Here is a 25,252-nt window from a genome sequence, read left to right as displayed (position 1 = left end):
CACCCTCATATTTTTCTATCATTTTCTTCTTAATTTCAATGGTAAGCGTCACCGTTTTCATTTTTCACCACCTTTACTAACTTTTTTGGGACCCATGTTGATTTCTCTCACGTCGTATTTCGAGCATGTCGTCATGACCGAGTCAAATTTTACATCTGATGTCAAAAGGATCGTATGTCGATTCGATCGTAGGTCAATGTACCACTGTACACATATTGAGTATTGAGTACTGTAGTATAACAGACACTACAGTTTAGAAACAACATCATTTTCATGGTAGCACTGGAGAGAATCCCCTCTTGCAATGCAAGCATTAGCACTTGCAAGTACAGTATAAATATCTTACTTCTGACTTTTTTGTACTCTTTTAAGGAGCCTAGCTCTATGAATGCAGCACACAGTTGCCTTAGCCATGTCCACTAAAAATTCTCCAAGCAGAAAATGATGTCACACCCAGAATGAGCTGCAGATTTTTGCAGTCTGCTAGCATGCTATCCGTGTTTTCTATTCTCTTATTACCGTTTGACCGTTCTGTCATTCTGTCAACATGTACTAGTTAGTGCAGCACTAAAGAGCTAGACATGATCGTCAATTTTGGTTATGATGTCGCAACCAGAATTGCTGAAAAAAAGCGGGTGCTCCGTGATGCATTGTTTTTGGTGGAATAACTATAAAATCATCAGAGAAAAAAGAAAAAAAAAACAGCCAGGTTTGAGTGCCAAAATGTTTTTTATACTGATAAAATTACATTAGTGCAGTCATTTTCATTTTTTGACATGGTCACCATTGATTAACCTTTACTTAACACATTAATAGGATGCTGTATTAGGTACCTCTGCACAATCTGTTGAACGTGAATACAGAATACTGCAAAAAATAAAGTAACATGATAGTTTTTTTTTACTGTGTTAGCTAGGAATGAAATATGTCATATGTCATAGTGAGGGCTGCTTTGAATATTGTAGTTGGCCAATCTATTTGTTTTGAGATGACACCATACACTTACACAAAGATTAACTTTTGTGGTTTTTATATTTTTTCATGTTGACCAGAGAAAATGTCCATACATTAACCCATTATAGGGCATGCATTAAACTCATTGGTTGCCATAGACGGCACTGGACGACCAATCCATTTTGATTGGGAGGGTTGGCAGCAATCATTCGCTGCCATCCTCCCAGTCAAAAAGGATTGGATGTCTAGCGCTGTCAATAAAACTGAAAAAAAAAAAAGTATCCACCGCATTCATAATTTCCTGATAAAATAAATAGGACATTTGCCGTTGTCAATGGCAGGCAATGACTTAAAACAACTGAAATTTTTTTAAAAATTATTTGGTAAAAAAAACTACTTTAGAGCGTTATTGTGGGGCCATACCCAGAGTGCATTAAAGTTTTTCCTATTTTATTTAATTCATTTTGTATTTATTAACATTTTACTTATTTATAAACGTGTATATGGCGTCCACATATGTGGACATTACATTAGGGTAACTTTGTGGCCAAGATTTACAGATATGTGGACGACTGGTCTTTACAAAGTTTTTATTTTTGTAATTACAAAAAAATAAATAAAAATAAAAAAAAATCACAGAATGTCACGCGTAATGTCGCACATAGACAGAAGACAAAACACACGCGCTCTATTCAGGCCCAAATGCGATGATGATTAATTGATGAGGGGCCCTACGCGCAAAACAAGGCGACTCCCTGTTAAATATATTTGTATGGTATTTTTTTCTGCTCACCCCAACGACGACAGTGTCATCTCCTTGGAATTTGGGTAAGAAGAGGTCCCCCCGAATGATCTCGGACTGGTTGAGAGGACGAAAACGACACAGAACCTTTATGTTGCACTCGGCTGGGACGTCGGCCATGGCGCAGACTGGATGAGGAGGATGAAGATGAGGAAGCAGGCGAAGATGCAGGTGGCGGCCTGGTGCCGAAGAAAAGCCAAAATATCACTACGAGAGATCCACGGAGGTCGCTCCTTCTTTTTCCAAAAGGAGGCTTGCCAGGGGTGTCCTTTTATTCTGCCCTTGTCTATTTAAGCGTCGAAAAGGCAAGATAGCTAGGTGGCGTTTCCGTGTCGCAGTGAGCGGGGATGCCGCTAATTAGTCGTCCAAAGGCCAGACCACCTGCCTACATCATTAAAAGAACGGATTTAAATGTGTTTCCGCTTCTCTGTGAGAGATATGAGACGTCGGGTGTGTCAGTTTCTTTTCTTTATAAGAGCGTCAGGCCAGTTGAAGGTGAGCGATGCAGCTGGAAGGGCAGTGAAGGACCAATTGACTACTGCGCCCCCTGTCGGCGGGGTCTGCGAAGGGCGTGGCTTGCATCCTCGTTGAAATGCTACCAACATTCAACGCGATTATGTACGGCGGCACCGGCGCCATTTTGGATGTGGGAACGTGGCACATCAGTCAACAACAGCGATACATTGATTTGTAATTATAAACTCATAGGCTCATCATTTCAAAAAAATATGTTGCTTTGGTAATTGGTTCATTAACTGTCATTGACGGCGATAGAGGTCTAATCCATTTGAAGTTGGATTAGCTGTGAATGAATGATCGCTGGATGTGAAGTCTACCACCATTAATCGTAGCTAATAAGATAACTATATTTAGCTACATCACGGAAGATTTGTTTTTGTCTGTTCTTTGAATCCAGCTCATTCGGATGCATTTGATGTTAATATGGAAACTTGCCACATCCAATATGATGTATGGAGGACCCATCGGCTGAAGCTGCAGTCTATATACGCACACGTCTATGGTGGTACCCACTTCGTCACCGTGGCTCAGCTCTGGCTCAGCATCCCTCTCATGCAACGGCGCAGCTCCGCCTCATCCCCCTGGGAAATTGACAAAGCGACCAGCAGCCAGGATGACACAGCGACTCGTCATCAGCTTTTATACCGCAGCCATTAAAAGGAGAAATGGGGAAAACAAAAAAAACAAAAAAATCACACACAAAAAAAGTGAGAATATTATCTGCAAGCAAATCCGACTATCGCGGATTTGCTTAGGTTCTTTTGTATTGCGCAGGTGGTAAAACTTTAAGACAGCAGTATCCATATTGTGAAGTATCACAATTTGACATGTTTGAATATTGCAACAGGTTTGACATTTAAAAAAAAAAAAAAAAAAACAGTATGCTTATAGTTTTTATATCAAAGTAATCAAGAAAATAACACAAGTAGATTTTCTGTAAATAGTTTTAATATTAAATAAAAAAAAGACCTCCCATATAAAAACAAAACAAAACGCTACAGTCCACAATTTAATCATTTTTAAACACAAGAATTGAAAGCCAGGGGGTAGAATGAGAAAAATACTACCAGAAAAAAAATTCTCAATTGTTGGCGCGCATCTTTCTCTAAACCATATAAAATCATAAAACACATTAACTGTACATATATACAAATCTCCAAGTGTATAGAAATTGCATAATTTGCTTTTCCACTTTTTTTTTTGTTAGAGATGCCAGTATTTGGGGGGAGTGCAGTGTGAAGATATTCTATAATCTAAAGTAAGACAAGGACTCATCTAGTTCACGTAAGATATCATGGCTCTCAGCTTTCGACTCGGCATTTATTCATGGAGGGTCTACATGATGGATGTATTGCAAATGGAGGAAGAATCCAATTACGGTGGCTTTAATAACAATCTGATAAATCTAATGTTCCACACCATCTGAAAACATTAGGAGTGTGTGCATTAGAGTAATTTCTGTAGTTACACGGTGTCTCGTTCAACTGAACCACGATCAGACAGTGAGGGGCTCAGCAATAGCACTGGTATCCTACACAACACATTAAAAAAGACAGACACGCACACATACACACTTTCAACAGAGAGCATGGTTTCAAGTAGACGGGCTTCATTGTGACTCACAGTAACACAGTGATGAAAACAGTACTTTGTTTTTCTGTGTAAAAATGATATGACACAAACATCTTGAAAAGACCTGTGAACACATCAAACAACAATTATTGTGTGAACTAGATCTAAGAGTAAGGAAAATATGCAGTTATTCTTTTAAAAAAAAAAAAAATTAAATTATATTTCCCCCCAGAAAAGAGCTCGTCCTTCGCTTTATTTTCCACTGGTTGCCATTGCATTGGTTAACATTAACAGCATTGTTAGTGCAGCTGACTGACAAAGGATAACAAAAAGTAACATGACATGGTGACATGGATTGGTGGAAGATGGAGCCCAGGAAGCAATCACTGCCTCTGAGACCTCGCCCCTCGTCTTCTCCTGCCTCGGACCGATGAATCAGGCTTTAACAGGGTCGTCTGTGGCAGGACAAGGCAAAAGATTATTCATGTTGAAAGCTGCAGGACTTTCAATTTTTTTGTCTAAGTGTTTTATATAAACGTACTGTACTTATGACAGGGTGGTCCTGTATTGTAATTATCATAAATTGTTTTTAATTAAAGATAGGCGCTAAAAACATGCATGGGTTGAGAGCAATATATTGTTGAATGCTGTGTAATAGCAATGAACAGGTTCCCCCCAAGTATGGCAAGATTTTTTAGGGCGGGCATAAACAGGGTATCTACTAACATCAGTAAAAATCTGGCTTTCTGGACAACTCCATTACTATATAAGGAAGATGCAGCGTCAGTGGCTTTGAGCGCCATTGCAACTTGCTCATTCACTTGGCTATCAAGTACACTTACAGGTTACAACCACCAAAATATATATTCCCTCAATTGTTTATGTAAATGGGGGGGGGGGGGGGGGGTGTCAAATAGAAAGCCTAGGAGGCTAGTGGTGTGGTCACAGTCAGCTTAAGTTACACCAAGAGCCCCGTGATTTTCAGCGGAGGTAGCTTTTGCTTAAGTTCTGAGTAAAAATGGGTTTTCTAGCTCTTTGGAGAGAGCCGGATCTTTGAGATCCATTCACGTCAAAGAGCCATAAAGAACTGGCTCATTTATTTCCATTTTATTCATTTCAATTAATTAATTAATGTATTTTACCCTGTCCTGCTCAATTGCTTGGACATGCAGAATGGTGGATCTGAATGCCTTTTAATACCACAATATTTTTGATCTGCCATAGAGGAGTTTTTGTATACAGTGAATGTAAACTAAGATGCTGGTCAGTAACAGCATGTCTTGTGTTATTCCTTTTTAATATATATATAAAAAAAACTTAATATTTTGATAAAAAACACATAGTATTGCAAAAATTAATGAAAAACAGGATACAAAAACGTATACAACACAAATACATATACACTGCATTGCACATGGAGTAAGTGGCCCTCCCTCCATGCTCTCTCGACGACTGTTCTCGTTGTTAATGTTAATGAGCTGTTCCAAAGATTTAATATGCATATGGCAATGCTGTCATGTCTTCGTATTGCCTGCTTGCTTGCGTTTCTGGTGTTTTTTCGCACCCTGTTGGCGCTTAGGTGTCATTACTTTTGATAAATTCCATCACTTGTTTCCAGTTTTACAAAAAAAAGTATCAGTGCTCTTGTCAAGAGAAAGATGACGACAGAAATGCCAATTCAACTTTACTCCAGCGTCTGACTTCTCTTTTAGAGCCTGCTTTGTTCACTATCTGTCGAATTGTGTACCCACACACACATTGAGGAAATAATAAGTGTCTTATTGGCACTTTACACATACACTTACATACACTTGATCCAAAAAATGTATGCACTATTTTGATTTCAACAATATAGTAGTGCAATATAGGCCCTCCATAACCTCAGCTGAAGTTCTATTTTTCACAGAATGTATACTTGGAAATCCCTAAAGTTAAATATTTAACAACATACAACATAAAACATTTATCATTAGTAAAGCATCCAGTGGGGCATCACAAGACCAAGACTGCATATATTGGTAGTGGATTTTTGGAGTTGGACAATATCAGGATTTCGGTTAAAAAGTAATTATCGGACAACTCCATCCCAACTCTAGTTCAGAGCTGAAGATAGCTGGCTAACAAACAGCTATGAGTTATCAGTTTTTTTAAACACAGGGCACATTTACCAACATCCATGTCACACAAATAGCAAGCAAACTATGCCTATAATTCCAGCGTTACTTGTGGAGCAACAGCAAGGTCTGCGTGAAATGTGGCTGAGAGGTTTTTTTCCCCTAGTACAGGCTCACAAAGCCCTTGTAACGTTGGGGTGGGAATGAGGTCTGCTGAAAATGTGGCCAAGAGACGCTTCCTCCCGTGCACTCACATAGCCTTGCTGACATGGTTGAAGACTTGTGTAGACAAAAGAAACAAGCTAGACAAAGCAACATCCATTTTCCACTTTGTGACATGTTTTGATAGTTGACTGACAGCACTGTAATGGGGTGTGGTTTGATCGCATTCAGCTGTATAGCCTACAGCGTGTGACCAGATGGGCCAGCTCCCATTTTGAAGTCTTTGTACATACAGTGTGCTAATGCTTTTATTTATACAGGTCCCTCTAAAAATTAGCATATTGTGATAAAGTTCATTATTTTCTGTAATTTACTGATAAACATTAGACTTTCATATATCTTAGATTCATTACACACAACTGAAGTAGTTCAAGCCTTTTATTGTTTTAATACTGATGATTTTGGCAAAAAAGTCAAGAAAAAACAAAAATCCCTATCTGAAAAAATTAGCTTATTGTAAAAAGGTACTCTATAGAAGCTATTAACCTAATCATCTGAATCAACGAATTAACTGAGTCAAAACACCTGCGAAAGATTCCTGAGGCTTTTAAAAACTCGCAGCCTGGTTCATTACTCAAAACCGCAATCATGGGCAAGACTGCCGACCTGACTGCTGTCCAGAAGACCATCATTGACACCCTCAAGCAAGAGGCTAAGACACAGAAATTTCTGAGCGAATAGGCTGTTCCCAGAGTGCTGTAACAAGGCACCTCAGTGGAAAGTCTGTGGAAAGGAAAAAGATTGGCAGGAACGCTGCACAACCAGAAGAGGTGACCGCACCCTGAGAAAGATTGTGGAGAAGGGCCGATTCCAGACCTTGGGGGACCAGCAGAAACAGTGGACTGAGTCTGGAGTAGAAACATCCAGAGCCACCGTGCACAGGCGTGTACTGGAAATGGGCTACATGTGCCGCATGACTTTTTCTGTATTAAATAACGCTTTTTTTTGTATTGGTCGGATGATATATGCTAATTTTTTGGGATAGGGATTTTTGGTTTTTCTTGATTTTTTTGCCGAAATCATCAATATTAAAACAATAAAAGGCTTGAACTACTTCAGTTGTGTGTAATGACTCTAAAATACATGAAAGTCTAATGTTTATCAGTAGATTAGAGAAAATAATGAACTTTATCACAATATGCATATTTTTTGAGAAGGACTTGTATTTGGCAGGCTTGTTGACAACACCCTTTTTTGGTCCAGTCAAATAGTAATTGTTGTTATTTTCAAAAAATATAATTGTTAATTTGACAGGACTAATTATTTTGCACAATGGTGACACAGATTAGTGTAGTGGATTCTGACATGACATCAGTCCTGGTATATTTTCCGGTACACTTGAATTAGTGCTTTATTAGAAATACCCAATGCATAATTTATGCCACATTTTCCATAAATGAACAGCATAACCTAAAAATCATGTATGTTTCAAGAAGGTGGGTTGGGTTAGGCCTGATTCTCAGTAGGACGATCCCCATGTTGCTCCCAACTTCAGAAATAAATGTAATTCATACCGCAGTTGCATCCGTTTCTGCGAGTGCAGTTGTAGCATCCAAGTCTCTGAAGTCCTCCAACACATTCTGCAACCTAACATGTAAAATATGAAACAGTGAGAAAATTGGGGGTGGGGGCGGGGTGGGGTTTCGGTGAAAGATCAAAACAGGGATAACTAACAAAACAACGTACGTTTGTTTTCTTTTTCTCCCTCGGCGGGATCCAGTCACAGCTCCCGATTGTTCCTTGGATGAAAAATACATCATGACATTATTGAGCAGACTCTTCGAACTGCATCACAAGTTCACAGCCAATCAGTTCATCTAAATGCTTTAGCCATTTAATCGTGCGTGACACACAACATTGCGCCAGTAATCTACCAAATATTTTGGTACTCATTTTAGATTTATTCAATTAGCCTCTGTGATGTCTCCGAGACCTGCAGGAGACTTATAACGTCACTGGACCTGGACCTGTAAGATGGTACTAACCCTTAACAAAAGGGCCTAAAATAATGGAGTTGATTTTTTTGGAATATTTTACAGACATGCAACATTAATCTGAAAACCGTACTTGAGCGTAATCTGACTTCTCTTTAAATAGCCACAGATATAATTTGTGAATAACCACAGGATCATTCAATAGTTTTTTTTAAGTGATTTCTACTACAAACAGTTTGGAATTGGAGAGCCTGGAAAGTTGGGGTTAGCGGCTACATTCTTTGAAATTGGGAGAGCTGGCCCTGCTTGACTTAAACGATGAAATGGCAAATACTCACCCTTCCTTGTTCACTGTGCAGCAACGTCCCTGGCAGATCCTCATGAGGACTCCCACTGCAACCATCCCTGGGATTCAGATAACCTGTCTTTCTCTCCAAACCCAGACAGTCTGTCTTAGCTTCCTCCAAATATATGCATGGCAACGGGGGCTCTGGATGTGTATGTCCCTCCACCATAACTGTTTTTCTTTGTAAAGGCGATGTGGCCACATCTTCGCTGGGTTTGGGCGTACCCTGAGCTGGAGAATGGGCTGCCGCTTCCAAGCTGAGACGTGATAAGTCTGGGTTTCGTAAGGAGCAAGCCCGCCGTGGGCTGAGGGAGACCGGGGCATTAGCCTGATGCTGTGTTGGGGCAGGCATGGAGAGTGTATGGTGCTCCATGGGGAAAGTGACAGGTGGTAAGGCACAGAAAGGTGACGTAGGGTCAGACGGCCCAGAGTGGCCCCCCTCTTGCTCTTTAGCATTAATTTGAAGGAAAGAGGTGTAAATTGTATCCATGAAAGAGGTGTAGGGGTCGATAACGGGCCTGCCGTCCGACCCACGCTGAGGTTGTCTACTCGGTTCTTGGACAGGCGTTGGAGCCGGACTTGTAACCTCTTCAGGAGAGATCTGAGAGGGTGGAATGTCGACGTGAGGGGCAGGGCTATGCGTGCCCTGAACCAACTCGGACTTATCTCCCTCCGATGATGGTGTGAGATTGAGCTTAAGGGAAAGAACAAAAAAAAAAACCTGACATTTACATTGACCACCAAAACAGCAGGTGGCCAAGCACTGTAAGGTCATATCAGGGATCTTTTTGAATTTGAAATCCCACAGGTACAGTTGGGGATTGCCATTGTCTATGAACAAATATCTTGGATGAAATAATTGCTAACCAAAATGTACAAACTACAGTCATGTCGATGTTCGTAATCCATTTCCAAATACCAGTATCAGGTATACGATACGAACAAGGCGGCATTTTGTTTGCCTGTTGACATGCAAAGGTAACGCTAAATACGTGTGTGGTGAAAACTCAGGCACACAAGCGTATAGTTTTTAAAAGGCATTTACTTGTGCCAACCTAACGTTAGGTCATGTAAGAGTAGTTAACAATAGATTGGACAGAGGTTTTTAATAATTTGTAAGTTACTTACCTGTAAATTGTTAATCAAGTTGATAGTCCCATCAGGACTTTGAAGGAGAGGCATGCTCAAAGATGAGGTCTGGACTGATGGTAGGAGGATGGAACCTGCTCCAATACCCACCATATTTTGGAGTCCGGCGATTCCAGATATGTCTCCTAAAAATTAGTGTTCCAAAAATAATATAACAGGATGATAGTGGACGTTAGTTTTCAAAGGTTATGGAACATGTTGCCTCAGTTTTACATACTAAAAACTCACCTAACACAGCAGGGTTAAGCAAACTAGGAAGTAGTTGCTGGAGAATAGGGTTTTCCTTGCCTTGTAGAGGAAGCGGGATGAGGGTGTCCACACCAGCGTCAGACAGTTCCTATTGGATTACAATGCATTGATAAAAATTGGAATCAGAAACATCTCGGACCACCATAAAGCTATGTATTACATGGAGACTACAATGGTATTATTTAACACAGACCTCTGCAGCGGTCAAAACTGTAAACAAAAGTGAAAAAACATGGAGTGACACATTTAGAAGGCTACCTGGTTGGTTTGTGAAGAATTGTGCACACACGGGTGTTCACTATTTATAATTGAGTTTCCAACTAAATGTATCAAAAATGTTTAGCCAATTTAGTGAAAATTTGCAAGAGAAAATGAAAATTTATTCCAGTTTCACGCGCCATGGTCTAGCCAAGGGCGCTCGTAATACTAACAGTATCTCGCCATGAACTGCTCTTTCAGAGACGAGATAAGAAAATCAGTAAAGACAGAACTCATAAAACTAGTATCGATGAAGGCTTTTGAGGAGGTTAAGGGTAAAGAACCTATGGAGATAAGGAGCCTACCTGAGGTTGGGTATGCTGAACAGAAGTTAATTGGCTACTGGGTAGGTCAGCTGTGTTCAGAGCAGCTGTGAGGATGGCGGGGTTAAAAGGCAGGAAGGTAGCTGGGTGAGGAGGAAGGGTAGCAGGAAGGAGCAGAGACTGCAGAGCTTGGATAGACCCCTCCGCACCAGGCGGGAGGGGAAGGCCCTGGGTGACTTCCAGAAGCCCTGACCCGTGTAGAGTTGATGGATCCAGGAGCGCAGCAGCTTTGTCTAGCGTGAGCCCCTCCAGAGTAGTGGGAATCTGGGGCTGCTGCTGAAGAGGGACCTCCAAGCTGACCTGACCCAACTGACTCAGTCCAGATAGGGGTAACAAAGGTGTCTGGTTCTGCCCGAGCAGCAAAGATGCCATAAGCAGAGCTTGAAGACTTGGTTTTTCTGTTAAAGCCAAATCATGTTCCTGTCCAGTGCCGGAGGCTGAGACTGAAGTTGGAAGTGGGTTGAGAATGCCCATTACATTTAGAGGTAAGTCTCCTTGCACACTGCTTAACAACGGCAACAACGGAAAGAGAGGATTGCCGTTTATTTGTTGTTGCTTCTGTTGCTGATCCTGGCTTTGCTGCTGTGTCTCTGATTGTATCAGTATTGGCTGCTGCTCCGCAAGATTTTGTGTTGAAGCAGTGGATGGGGGTACCTGTCCATTTTGGCCACCAAACCACAGGCCTCCAAGCTGTAATGAGGACAGGACAGTAGGGTCGAGGATGGATGGCAGGCCTCCCGTGGAAGACAACAGCTGAAGAAGCTGATCTTGGTTCATGAAAGGGAAGGCCTCTGCCAGAGGTAAAGGAGCAGTTGAGTCACACAAAGCTGAAGGTGTCTGAGGACTGTCATCGCTAAGCTGAGAGGAGATGACTTCTGGGCTGGTGGGTGTCAGCAGTTTCGTTGATGTAGAGTTTTTCAAGTCCAAACTTACAGAACACCGAGATCCTGAAAAACAACAGGTAAAAAGTATCCTCACCATTGCATGTGACTTTGTTCAGTTCTATCATGCTTGTCTCTTAAAAACAAAACTACAGATAAAACTAACAAAACTTGATGACATTGGGTTGTTCTCTTGTTGAAAAAGTACACTACTGTATTCAGTATCCCTGAGAGAAGTGCTCGACTGAACAGCCTCTTTGTCTTCAGCAGTAACATTTTTATAGCATCGATGCTTAAACCAAATTATGGTGACGTACAATTTAAGAACTGGCAGCACTGGTAATTCTTCGGCAGACAGAATCTTCATACATCCTTTTAAATATACTGTAAGACAGGGGTGTCAAACCAATTCCACAAAGGGCCAAGAGGGATTTCATTTCAACCAAGACTGCGCAAAAAGATTAACCAATACATTTTCTGCTGAAACAAGCAGCACCTGACTGCAATCAATTGATTACACTTGTAGGAGATCAGATTGGTGAAAATATGACCTCTCCATTGGTTGGAACGAAATCCAGGACCCTCTTGGCCCTTTGTGGAATTGGTTTGACACCCCTGCTGTAAGACAACTAGAGACAGCTAGAGAGCAGTGTTGCGGTGAAAAGGGTCGACAGATCAAGGTTCTTTTCAGGCCACGGCCCTCGAGAACCTTAAACATTGTCCTTGGTCAAAAGCTATTCCAATGACATGTGGACAGATAAGACTGGTCTCCAAGCAAAATGCTTCTGGATAAAAGTAGTGAGACTTAACTAAATTTGGGTCAACTCCGTCAACAGCAAACCTGAAACAGCACTTTGCCAATTAGCATTGGGGCAGCCTTTCAAAGTCCTAAAAAGTAAATCGTTAACTTATCAAAAAATTAAGTTTGACTGTAAACAATGTACTGAACTCTAGCAACTGGACTATGAACTGGTTTGCATAGAATATTAAGTTTTCCAATGCTGGTCCTGTAATGCAAAATAAATTGGCGTTTTGGTGTGGTTATGAAAAATTCGAAACGCTCCCATTTCCTTTAGGGAAGGTTAAATTGGAATGTTAGTACTGTAGGTACTGAGAGGTTTTTACCCACAAGAATCTTTTAAAATTAAGCCCTATGTCTGCTTTGTTTACATGAAATTGATCAATCTGAATAGTTAGTAACAAATCTCTTGACTCTTGTTTAGTAAGTGGTAGTGGTTTCAAGTCATTTTTTCGAATTAATTCTATCCAATAGAAAACCAACCCCAAAATAATGCTATATATAAAATAAGTTATACAAGTAACTGTTTTAAAGGAAGATCAAAAGTTATTGGACTCCCCAAATGTTCATGTTTTGAACATCCACTATAAATGCACTACACCAACATTTTTTTTTCTTTTACACACAAATAGTTGAATCAATTCTCACCTGCAGTGTGGTTTTCTTGGGAAGACATCACTGCATCATTTGTGTGGTCATCTTTGCTACCTTCCTCCTGGCTTACAGTCGAGGATGCTGCAAGAAGGGCTAGAACATGGTTGCTAAGATCAAGAGGCTTTGGAGAGGTGGATAACGCTAAAGAAACATTGCCTTGCGACTGACTCAGTTCAGCTATGGAAGAGCTGTTACTGATCAAACTCTGTGGCGACGCTTCCGAACAAAGTGTCCGGGAAACAGTGTCAGTTGTTGAAATGTGATTCTCTGGTCGATGCTGCCCATCTAGTGTATTAGTGGCCACATGTAAAGATGGGCTGTTGATGTTGTGTAAAGCTAAATTTGTTTGTGAAGGCATTGAGGAAGTAGGGGAATGTCTCTCTAGAGGGCTTAATCTCACGGAGTGAGATTGCGACTGCACTGCTTTGAAATGGGTGGAGGTGCGAGGGGGAGAAATCATAGGTATTGTGTTAGTGTTACTGGTCTGGCATGGTGATGGTGGCTGCGCATGGTTGCAACTGGAATTGGGGGTAAGAGATGAGGGAGCAAGAGTGGGGCTCTGAATTCTAGTGTGTCCACTCCCTTCACAAATGGATCCCAAATTATCTGGAGCAGTGTGGGAAGATGAGACTGCGGCCTGCGCATTCTGTACACTCAGTAAGTGCAACAGAGCAGAGAGGGGCTGGTTTGGAGGATCCAAGCTAAGGGGCATAGGAGACAAGCTTGAAGTGATATCCAAGGTCTCTTCTTGGCGAGGAGGTTCAGAAAGCTGTGCCGTCTGGTTGGGAGTCAGAAACTTGGATATTTGCCCGGGTAACAGATGATGATGGTGCTCGGATGTGACACTGTTTGCGTTCTGCACATCTGAGGTAGAGGAAAAGCGTGGGCAAGCCAAAGATGACAGGTTCATGGCTGTAGCAGAGTCCACTGGCGAGGTCTTTTGTGACCCATTGATCAGCTGCTGGTTGTCTCTGATCATGCTGAGAACAGTTGGAGATCGCCGTCGCCTTTTGCTGTGAGATATATTTTTTTCTGTTTTGGGAGACAGTTGAGGCAAGGAAGAAGCCAGGGACTGGGCTAAGGAGTGGGATGAAGTAAAAAGGACAGAGGACGCTGCTGCTAGAGAGGGATAGTGAGGCCTAGAGGCAGCAATGGGAGAGGGAAGGTGGCAGTTTTTTAAAGTGCTGTTTGTTACCTTTGTTGACAATTTTTGCGTTGCCCCTGTCAAGATTTCCAGCGAAGAGGACACACTTGTTTGGCTGCAGGCCACATTTGAACCCTGGCCCTGGGTTACTTGGCTAGCCAGCTGAGCCTTAGCAGCCGCAGAGAGCAGACTACTTGCAGGAAAAGAAGTTGATGGCGGCAGATGGCCCTGGGGACTGTGGTGGTTCAAAAATGGTCCCAGAGTCACACTGGACATCCCTGCAGAGTTCAACCCAAAACTTGGAGGTACTGTACTGGGGTTTGCTATACTCTTTGAGGGTTTCAGAGGGGGAACGCGAGGACCGTGACTGCTTTGGTTAGTCAGTATGTTGGTGTTTGTAGGGTTTGGAAGGTGGTTGTTATTAGTGCTATTGTTGCCAGAGTTCTTAAATTGCTCCAAGATATCTTCCAGCTTGAACTTGAAGATGTGGGGGCTGGGGTTCGGTGAGCCGCAAGGAACAGGGGAATGTGGAGAGGAAGAGATAGACTTTCTCCTGCGTGACATGTTATTTCCCATCAGTCCTTCGGCCGCTGCAGTCGAGTTTCCACTCTGATCAGAGACATGAGAGGGGGAGGCCGAAGCGTGGTGGGAACGCTGCAGAGGGGAGACACAGCTCATGTTATGGACAGAGGGTGAGAGAACAGGAGTGGGGGAGAGTGGAGAGCCTCCACCTATGACCCCGGCTGGATGCTGCGCTTGACTCTGTGATACTCGTCCTCCCATCGCAAAGCTTTTAGGAGAGGAGCAAGGAGTTGAACACAGCGGCCTTAGGAGAGGGGAAGCAGGACTTTCAGGGGTTTGGGATGTTTTCTGACCTTGACTGACATTTTGAGGGGTGGGAGTGCGGGGTGACCTTTGTGTAACATGGTAAGAGGGAAATGGGGGGCTGTTGGAAGAGGTAAAGGGCACGGTTTGAGGAAGAGGATGGTGAAACTTTCGTAAAGCGTCAAAGGGATGGTGAGAGTTTGTGCCTGTGTGAACTGGGGAAGAACCATTATAAGGATAAATATTTTTATGAGAGGAACTGGGGCTGGTGCAGGGATTTGGGGTGGTGCTATTCTGAGGTCGCGCAGGAGCTGGATGAAATTTGGGATGATAAATGTTCCGGTCCTCTTCTTCCCGTTCAACAAGAGCCCTCTTTGGGTTGCAATTGCCTACACTCTTGCTCACCTCTGGAGAAAATAAAGAAAAAAAAAACAACTTTGAAAATGTGTACTGTCGACGTCCTAAGACCTCCAAAGACATCTTGGTGACAATTTAAGTAGAAATGTCCCAATCTGATCACTTGATAGGAAATCATGGCTGACATGCGAGACAACCCAAAAATGACTTCTAAATAAGCCTGCAAATTATGATATAATGCCAAATTGCTATATGGCAATGTCAGTTGAGAGAGCGAGGCATGTTACCAATTAGGGAGCATTCAAACTAACAACTTCAAATATATTTATTTCATGACAGCTTAAACAAAACTAGCTCAAATTTGGGCTCACAACTCAAGACAACAAATGACTTATCGTACAGCGAGGTACAATGGTAAAAAGACAATGCAAAAAAAAAAACAAAAAAAAAAGGCCAACATGCACAGGAAAATGCCTTACCGGCGTGATGAAGGTGAGTAAAGGGCAGCTGTGATGCCTGCATACTGCGACACAGAGCGGCCATTGCCACCACTTTCCTGCGGTGGTTGCACAGTTTGGTCATGTCCTGCTCTGCTTTGCCTAAAGGCTGCTTGTGCTTCTCCACCTTTACCCCCATAGTAAAGTTGAAAACCTGTTTGAAGTCAAGTCAAAAAGACAAGAGCATAAAACGACCATTTCAGTGACTGAAGACAACAGCATAAAACGACCACTTCAGTGACTGAACAATGCAATACATATGTATGCAAAACAGTCTAATTGTTTTTATCACATATCTTTGTCTGCGTAGTCTTGTTTACCGATACAGAGCCCCTGATCATTTTATGGAAATGGCAACTATTGATTTGATTATGGCAGGTCATTAACGCTTGTTTACTGTAGACACTAGCTCATTTTAATACAAGTAACAAAGACAATGGCATGGAGCTGCAAATTATGGCAAAAAACAATTTCATTGCGGTTGTCTTGATGACTGCCATCTTATTTTCCCCATTTCACATGACAGCAGGTAGAGAAATTGATTTTTGAATGATACAAGTAGACAAGTTTTAGTCAAAGAATGAAATCACAAGAAAGGTTTGCTAAATTAATGAACTCATAGCTTTCCATAGACAAAGATAGACATCCAAATCATTTAAAATGGGTGGACTGGCTTTGACAGCGAATGTTTCAGTGCCTTTGATGGCCATAGAAGACATTCGTTAATTCCCCACTCCTGATCAATATGGATTGGATGTCTAGCACCACCAATGGCAGCCAATGAGTTAAAAATTAGGAAACCAAGGCCAAAAACCGAGAAATCAAAACCAATTCTTCGGCTTGTCATTTTGTCCACTTTGCCAAATTTCTAAGTATGAACTAAGTATAAACTTTCTTGTTCCTTCTTTAATCAATGAATGAAACTTTTAATCACATTTCACTGAAACAGTTAATTTTCCATCATTTTGACAGTTCTCACTCATTAAATGACACTGCAAGTAATCGAGCAGATTTACCTTGTTGATGACAAGCGGACACTCCAGACCACATTTACAGGTACCATCAGTCAACAGATAGGTCTTCACCTCATCCAGGGACGACAGAGAAGTACCACTGGGACTACAAAAACATATGCACATTCAGAACCATTACCAGGACCACGCTTCATGTCATGTAAAACGATGTGAAATAATTGCACAATATGTCAGTTTCTTAGCGGGGGTCTTGCTTCTGTTTGTGTGCTTGTTTTCATTTTTTCAGCAGACTGTTTGCTGCTCACTGCAAACGTGACCAATTGCAAATGACTACCATAGGGTGGCTCTTGCTTCTCTTTATCAATGCATATATGAATAGGTTTAGATACCTGGTGGAAAGTGGACATTATTTACTATAGTTTCTCCAGATTTTGTCAGGAAATTCAACTCACCTGACATACACCACCTGGTTGCCATGCAGTCTCCTCTGCCAGCCGATAGGAATGTGTATGGCAGCGGTGACCACCCCATCCTTGTCCCCACTGCCAGTGTCACTTCCTCCCATCATTCTGTAGCTGCAGCCTGCCAGCGGCTTCAAAGACACAAAATATATCTTCATTCAAATCATTTGCTTGATTACTACTCCAACATAGTTTAATAAAGAAATCCATTGTATTTTGATGGTTTTTGCCTGTAAAGTCAATACAGTATATATATATATATATATATATATATATATATATATATACAGTGGGGAGAACAAGTATTTGATACACAGTCAATGGGAAAACCCATTGGCAGTGTATCAAATACTTGTTCTCCCCACTGTATTTATGGCGGAAAACTCTCAGGTGACTTGAAGGTCCGCTCTGAGACACCCAATTTGGCTAGATTTCAAAACTGTCCTTTATGCATGTGTGATACATCACTGGAAAGCATAAAATCTCAATTTTCTGTGAGATAAAAATTTTGAAAAGGAGGGCATTAAAAAAAAAAAAAAAAAAACCCACAGCAAAACTAACTGGAGGTGAGAGAATGCGAGAGCATAATTAAAGACGATGATTTTAATGAGATATTATCGCGTACTTACCTCTTTTTGATCCAAAACCTCCATGTAGCATGTATCACCAAATCTCAAGACACAGCTGTGAATGGCCACAGCCGGATTTTGGGGGGATTTTATGGGTGAAACATGGTAATATAACAAGGGTCGCGATGCAGAAATCGCAGACATCAAGTAGTGGTCGAGATTTTCATTTTCATATATTTACCCTGTTAAACTTTTTTTTTTTTTCAATTTTTCTTTGTTTGGAATGATTATTTATCATCTAAAATATTGGGGGAAATGTGACAGTAACAAAGAAAAAAAATACAATTAAGCGATAATTATGAGGTAGATATCAGTGACTTATTTACAGATGCTATTTTTTTCATTGTGATATAATTTGTCTAAAAGTTTAAAATATGCGAGTGAATCATTTTTTAAAATCTTTTTTTTTTTTTTTTTTACACTAAATATTAGACATCAATTAATGATTCTAAGCTAAAAATGACAGACATATCGAATAATAAATGCGATTACTTACCTTCTTTTTATGGCTAGGTTGAAACAAAAGCGGTTGCGCGACATCTGTAAACGGGGGTTTCCACAGTAAAATGGACAAATTAAAAATAGTTTGGGGGCTTAATGCGCCATGAATCTGCTATGGCAGCATATAGACATATTGTTCTATAAACCACAACTGTTCTTTTGGCTTAAAATACAGCAGTTTATTTAAAAGAGGGGTGCAAGAGCAGAAACTGATTTTTCAGCCTTGTCCGTGTTTTCCGCCATATACAGTGCCCTCCATAATTATTGGCACCCCTGGTTATTGATGTGTTTTTTAGCTTCTAATATATATATATTTTTAATTCAAATAATATGGGACCTTCATGGAAAAAAAGAGAAAAATCCTACCTTCAATTCAAGTGCATTTATTCAGTGGGGAAAAATACCCACATAAAGAAATAATTATTTGACATCAAATAATGTGTGTCACAATTATTAGCACCCCTGGTGTTAATACTTTTTACAACCCCCTTTTGCCAACAAAACAAGGTCTGGGGACTGAGATGGCCATGGGAGGAGCTTGATTTTGTGTCTGGTGAACCATTTATGAGTAGATTTGGCCATATGTTTAGGGTCATTGTCTTGCTGAAAGACCCAGTGACGACCCATCTTCAGCTTTCGGGCAGAGGGCAACAGATTTTGATTTAAAATGTCCTGGTATTTCAAAGCATTCATGATGCCATGCACCCTAACAAGGTTCCCAGGGCCTTTGGAAGCGAAACAGCCCCACAGCATCACTGACCCACCCCCATACTTCACAGTGGGTATGAGGTTCTTTTCAGCATGCGCATCTTTCATGGCACGCCAGACCCACTTAGGAGTGTTTGTTGCCAAAAAGCTCAATCTTGGTCTCATCTGACCAAAGCACACGGTCCCATTTGAAGCCCCAATACCGCTTGGCGAACTCCAGACGTTTGCGTTTATGATTGTGAGTGAGGAAAGGTTTTCTCCGTGTATGCCTCCCAAACAGCTTGTTGGCGTGTAGACTGCACCTCATACCCACTGTGAAGTATGGGGGTGGGTCAGTGATGCTGTGGGGCTGTTTCGCTTCCAAAGGCCCTGGGAACCTTGTTAGGGTGCATGGCGTCATGAATGCTTTGAAATACCAGGACATTTTAAATCAAAATCTGTTGCCCTCTGCCCGAAAGCTGAACAAGTTTAGTCACTGGGTCTTTCAGCAAGACAATGACCCTAAACATATGGACAAATCTACACAGAAATGGTTCACCAGACACAAAATCAAGCTCCTCCCATGGCTATCTCAGTCCCCAGACCTTGTTTTGTTGGCAAAAGGGGGCTGTAAAAAGTATTAACACCAGGGGTGCTAATAATTGTGACACACATTATTTGATGTCAAATAATTATTTCTTTATGTGGGAATTTTCCCCCACTGAATAAATGCACTTGTATTGAAGGTTGGATTTTTTTCTTTTTTTCCCATTAAGGTCCCATATTATTTGAATTAAAAAAAATATTAGAAGCTAAAAAACAAATCTTAACCAGGGGTGCCAATAATTATGGAGGGCACTGTATATATATATATATATATATATATATATATATACTTTTTTTTAATACACATTTTGTTTTAGATCTGGCATACGATAGTACAATAGAGACATTTAACTGCAAATTGAAGCATGTATTTTGAGTCATAGGAACACCTCTCAAGACACATCACAAAAAGTATATTAAGAAATTCTGTGAACAATTGATTTAACCCATTCCCAAAAATGAATCTTAATTACAAAAAATATTTGTAAACTATTTGTTCTTCTTTAAAACTAGCGACCTGGTTGTTAAAGTGAAATGTTTTTGTGATTTCAAACTAGCTGTTAACTCGCCAATTGGACATATGACGTGTTTGGCTGCCTTAAACCATTCTGAAAAATGAAATCAACTAAAATATTGCAAACAGCTGACAGGAAAAAAATGCCACGGTCACCTTAAAAAAATTCAAGATGAAAAGTCTGGAAAATGCTACAAACCCATTTCTAAAATTCTACAAATGAGGAGTGTTGAAGACTCCAAGGAGTAACCCGCCTGAATAAATTACCCCTTAAAGTGCCTGTGACACGAAAAAGCATGTTTATTTCATAATACACGCGGTATTTTATGCTCCTGAATGATATGGACCGCTTGGATGTGTGTGGAAGCGATCGCTATTTTTAGTTTTTTGAATCCCGCGCCAGGAAAATGAGTGACTTCCGGCTTCGGTCTTGCATTAAGGAGGAGGGCGCTGTGACGTGTACGGTAGAAGATATCCTCTTCACACTACAGTGTACTGTTGTGTATGAGGACGAAGGATTCAGCTGATTTTGCGGATTAATACTTTTATTTTTTGCATCACGCCAGCCAAACGGCTGCAGAAAAATCATTCTGTATGCGGGAGAGGCGTATGCGCCTTTTTGGAGTTTCAAAAGGTTCCCATTCACCGTGGATATTTACTGTGGGACCATTGGACTTACGATGAAGTGAGTAAACATCTTGTTTTGTATTATGTCAAATACGAATACAGCGATTACAAAGTAAACACTACAAACTTCCTTTAAATGAAGGACTACTTACGTTTGATCATTGATAGGCATGTAAAAAGCTCTCCTAATGCATTAGCAGCAGCACGTTAGCTGCGTTAGCTCCAGCCACCCTCCTCCGGGGAACGAACTGTAAATTGCTCTCCGCCGGGCGGTTTGCCGATCCGCTAAGACATTCGACAACCGGGTCGTCATGTCAAATAATCCAGGATAGCTATGTGTGATTTTCCGCTTTGAAGACTTTGAAACATCACTCGGTTCGGGTTAGCATGTCGGCTAGCTGTCACGCCTTCTGGTTTGTTTACATTCTCCGAAGCCGGGGAAGGGAAATGACATATGTCCGATTTAGGTGTCATAAAATATCGTTCGGGAGGTGCGACAGTAAAGGTGAAGTCGACAGTTTTGACCATTATGGAGTAATTTTGCCATGTCGTCCTGAATAAATGCATTTTTATTATTTCATATTCCATTCAGTGCAAGACTGTTATTTGTCATGACCATGCCATTTATTTAGCAATTGGGGAAAATACTTGGATAAAAAGAGTATCCTGCAAAAATATTGAAGTAAAGAGACAGAAACAATGACATTTTGCCGCTCTCTTCGTCGCGTTTTCCTCGTTGTGAATAGTTCCCCCTCAACGGGCTGACTGGTCCTTCTCAAGCCATTTATATAGCTATTGGGGAAAAATACTTGGGTAAAAAGAATATCCTGTAAAAATATTGGAGTAGAGAGACTGAAACAATGACATTTTGCGGCTTTCTTCGTCGCGTTTTCCTCGTTCTGAATAATTTCCCCTCAATGGGCTGAATAGTAAAATCGATGAGCCAAGTCTACCGCTGACGTCATCCACCTGTTGGGGACGCTAAAGCCCTATAATGGTAGGCGTGGCTAACCGGCAGATTAAAAGACTAATTTCTCGCCATCTGTGCTTTGCTAAATTGTTGTATATAGTCGAATTGTCTCAAAATGATTCTAATTCACATAATAATGACATTTTAGACTTTTTTTCTCGTGTCATATGCTTTTTAAGTACAGCGATAATTCATCAAGAACATAACAGAAGACACCATTCAAAGAGAACTGTAGGCCTTCCTGGTATAGTTTAGTATATTCCAGCGGTCTCGCCACTGGGGCTGAAACTTTCTCTCCCTTTGCTTTTCAAACTGGATTTCACTTTCCCTCAACTCCTTCGGTGACTTTCTCTTTCTTTAGAGGTCTTTGGGGACTGAGATAATGACAATCCATCAGCAGCAGCGAGCGAATGAGGTGTGTTCACACCATCGGGATAGCATAATGTAATCAAAACATGGAACCACTGGAAATTAACCCTTTAACACTGGACATGTCAGCGGCAACACGTTTACGCATATCATCTTTGAAGCGTCGTCACGCTGTAATTACAAGGCCTGTCGCGATAACAAATTTATTAGGCGACATATTGTCTCATAAATGATTGCTGATATCTGATATTATAGTCAACCTTTTTTAACCAATTCAACCATGAATTTAGTGACAAGAGCTGCAAGTAAATCACCTATTTAAATGCAATAAATTGTTATTCTTCAATAAAACATGAACTATATTAAAAATTATAAATATTAAAAAAAAACAATGAACAATGAACAACCAGTCATTTTAAAGCTATTTAAGTGCAGAATATGAAATAGGTGAGAAAACCAATGGCATTTTTTTTGTCTGCCAATTATAGCCTATTAAATGTGTTTAGTTGATCCAAAATGACTGTCATCTTGTCCTGCATTCTTAGTGTAGAATCTGAAGTAAGTGAGATTACCTCCGGAAATCTTTAAAATGTTGAACATGGTGTGCTTTTAATTTGAAATGTCCACCGAGTTCGCTTTCTAAGCCGCTAACCGTAAGCTTTACATTCAGTAAAATAAACAAAAAGTGCACTTCGCTTTTCGTCATGCATGTGGGGTCAGTAATAGATTTTTTCCCCCTTTTGTTCGTATCGTTTGTTAATGCAGTAATCCAGCGAGTTTTCATGTTCAAAATTTCACATTTTAACCGCAATTTTGCATTTTGGAGAAGACTGACAATGTTTTATACCAGGCTTAAGTGGTTAGTACATTGTCTTTTTTTCATTAGCCTTAATGTAGCAATTTTACATTTACATTTTACAATGTTTAACATAGATGTGTTTCCTTGTTTTGTATGTCTGAACTTTAATTCCATGGCGTGTTGATGGCCAATAAACAACTGTGAAAGGAACTGGAGTCTCATATGCAATCAGCACCCACGTTTGCCGAGTGCACGTAGCATACACATACACACCCACGCACATATGTATGCAGGCACACATGGCGATAAATCGCAGCAGGTAAAAATTACCGCCGTCATTCTGATTTACTCTGCGATAATTTAACCCATTGCATATCGCGACAGGCATAGTAATTACGTCACCCAAATGCCACTAGTTGGTCTCATTTGAATGTGCGGAAGTTGAGGTACACCACTGTTTTTACTTGAAGTCAATCGACCAGGTAAAACGGGAGAGGTCATTTGAGTTTTATAGTTTTATTTCCCTCATAAATAAGCATTAAAACCATGTGTTTAAGTCCATATTTCCATCCTTTCTTGTCCTTTTTCAAAACCGAAAGCACCACAAAAGACTACATATCTCAGGCGCCATTGTGAAGTCACGAAGGACGGACCTAATGTGAACATTTTTAATAAATTGCCGAGCGAGGCGTGACCTATGGAGAGGGAGGCTAGGTAGCAAGCGACAACTGGTTCGACTGAGCGAGCGACTTTGAACCGTGCGGAATGAATCAAAAACTAAATTTAGCACAAAATAATGCATTATTTCATCAACTCGGGGAAGAGGATGGACCAGATTAATCGTCGTTTTCTTGGGATGAGTCGGAGAGTGGGGAAGACTGACAGGCAAACGGCGCAAGAGTGGGCTGTCTGACGTAGTGTATGACATAGCTCTTTGTGTTGTTCAAGAGGGAACTGAGTGGCATGCCTGAATTTTTTTTTTTTTTTAACTGAACTAGTTTATTGTCCATATTTTTGAAAAGACTTTTTTTCCCCAAGTTTTATTTGATTTTTTTTTCCCACTATCAATCTTTTCAATTTTTCTATAGATCTGTGTGTTCGAGAAGAATGACTGCATGCATATACTTTTGATAAGGTAATGGGTATACTACCTAACCTCACAAAGACATATTCTCCAAACCCTGTTTTGTGTTAGATGATATATATAAAACCTGTTTTGACAAGAGTATGTGTAAAGGCCATCAACGCCTATGACCATACCTGCTGTTTGTGTTGAATTGTTAAATATAAAACTATTAGAGCTGAAACGAATACTCGAGCAACTCGAGTAACTCGAGTTTAAAAACTGATCCGAGTAATTTTGTTCACCTCGAGTAATCGTTTATTTTGACAGCTCTAAGCATCACGTTTTGCTCGGACTACTTTTAATGCGGGACAACGCGCTGATGTCACGTGCGTAGAGGAAGAAGCAAAAAAAAAAAAAAACTTACTGCAGCCGACAACCGCTACAAACGACGCCGACGTTGCTAAATACTAGCCCGCTCATGCTACGTTAGTTGCAGGTGGCGTCCAGTGAGTCTCATAGAGATCACATGTATGTTGAACTAGATGCGCAATGACAGACTAGGCCGCGTCTGGGCAGCGTTAGCAAACAGCCGCCATCTTAAAGCAGTAGAGCGCTAAGCGCTAATAAAGAGCGCTAAACGCTAATATACTGTATAAGATTAACGTTACTGTCACTACTAGCTCACCTTACGTTAGCACTGCGGAGGGCTAGGTTTCAATTAATTAAGACCGCTTTCGATGCGTGGCTAACGTGTCTTACATACAGGCTATAACATAACATAGCGTTGTGGAGTGATGAGGGTGTCAAATAAAAACTCAATAATGCTAACTATCAATTTTAGCTCAGTAGTCATTGCAGGATAAAACACCAAGTAGCACTAGTCCCTAATGTGCTCCAATACAGCCTGTATCATACATTTATTTTGAACAGTGCAAAAACTCAAAATCCTATCAGGACTTACAGTTTAGACTAACTTAAAACTTAACTAGAACTTAAAAATGGCTTGACACAAATAGAAATTTAATTGAAAAACGTGGGAAAAAATCCTAACTTTTAAGTGATGTGTGTTATCAAGCGTAAAGGCATTTTTAGGTGTGTTTATATATATATATATATATATATATATATATATATATATATATATATATATATATATATAAATATATATATATATATAAAGTATATACTTTTTTAAAATAAGATCTAAAGGTTTTTTGAGTGAAAGCAGTGAATTAGTCATTTTTTAAAATTCTAGTTACATCTGAGATGCAATTGTTGGCTGTTTTCAACAATATACATAAAAAATAAAGACATTGATTGACTGAAAATGATAAAATGTCTTGTTTTCTCATGTATATCTATAATTGCTCTTCACCTAAAAATATATTTGTTTTATCCGATTACTCGATTAATCGATAGAATTTTCAGTCGATTACTCGAGTACTAAAAT

General features: G+C 40.5%; 2 protein-coding genes across 4 annotated transcripts in view; both read right to left on the bottom strand.

The window, feature by feature from the left end:
* The window catches only part of kif5aa (kinesin family member 5A, a), a 35,967-nt gene extending 33,666 nt beyond the window's left edge, over positions 1–2,301 (bottom strand). Inside the window, exon 1 of the mRNA XM_057829560.1 lies at positions 1,748–2,301. Within this exon, the coding sequence (XP_057685543.1) occupies positions 1,748–1,876 (129 nt within the window). The 5' untranslated portion in view covers positions 1,877–2,301. The remainder of the gene's footprint in view (positions 1–1,747) is intronic.
* Positions 2,302–4,047: 1,746 nt separating this feature from the next.
* Positions 4,048–25,252, bottom strand: part of mbd6 (methyl-CpG binding domain protein 6) — a 30,988-nt gene continuing 9,783 nt past the window's right edge. For all 3 annotated transcript variants that reach the window (XM_057828054.1, XM_057828070.1, XM_057828062.1), the window contains exons 3-13: positions 17,026–17,165; positions 16,616–16,718; positions 15,582–15,753; positions 12,771–15,152; positions 10,425–11,389; positions 9,841–9,949; positions 9,592–9,737; positions 8,456–9,157; positions 7,870–7,922; positions 7,698–7,770; positions 4,048–4,302 (exon numbers count right to left, since the gene is read on the bottom strand). In XM_057828054.1, coding sequence (XP_057684037.1) covers positions 4,231–4,302; positions 7,698–7,770; positions 7,870–7,922; positions 8,456–9,157; positions 9,592–9,737; positions 9,841–9,949; positions 10,425–11,389; positions 12,771–15,152; positions 15,582–15,753; positions 16,616–16,718; positions 17,026–17,141 — 4,893 coding nt within the window. In that variant the 5' untranslated portion in view covers positions 17,142–17,165 and the 3' untranslated portion in view covers positions 4,048–4,230. The remainder of the gene's footprint in view (positions 4,303–7,697; positions 7,771–7,869; positions 7,923–8,455; positions 9,158–9,591; positions 9,738–9,840; positions 9,950–10,424; positions 11,390–12,770; positions 15,153–15,581; positions 15,754–16,615; positions 16,719–17,025; positions 17,166–25,252) is intronic.

This window comes from Corythoichthys intestinalis, chromosome 2 (genome assembly GCF_030265065.1).
Source record: "Corythoichthys intestinalis isolate RoL2023-P3 chromosome 2, ASM3026506v1, whole genome shotgun sequence".
Lineage (NCBI taxonomy): Eukaryota > Metazoa > Chordata > Actinopteri > Syngnathiformes > Syngnathidae > Corythoichthys > Corythoichthys intestinalis.
The sequence above is the reverse complement of the archived record's forward strand: the minus strand, read 5'-3'. Positions and strand labels throughout refer to the sequence as shown.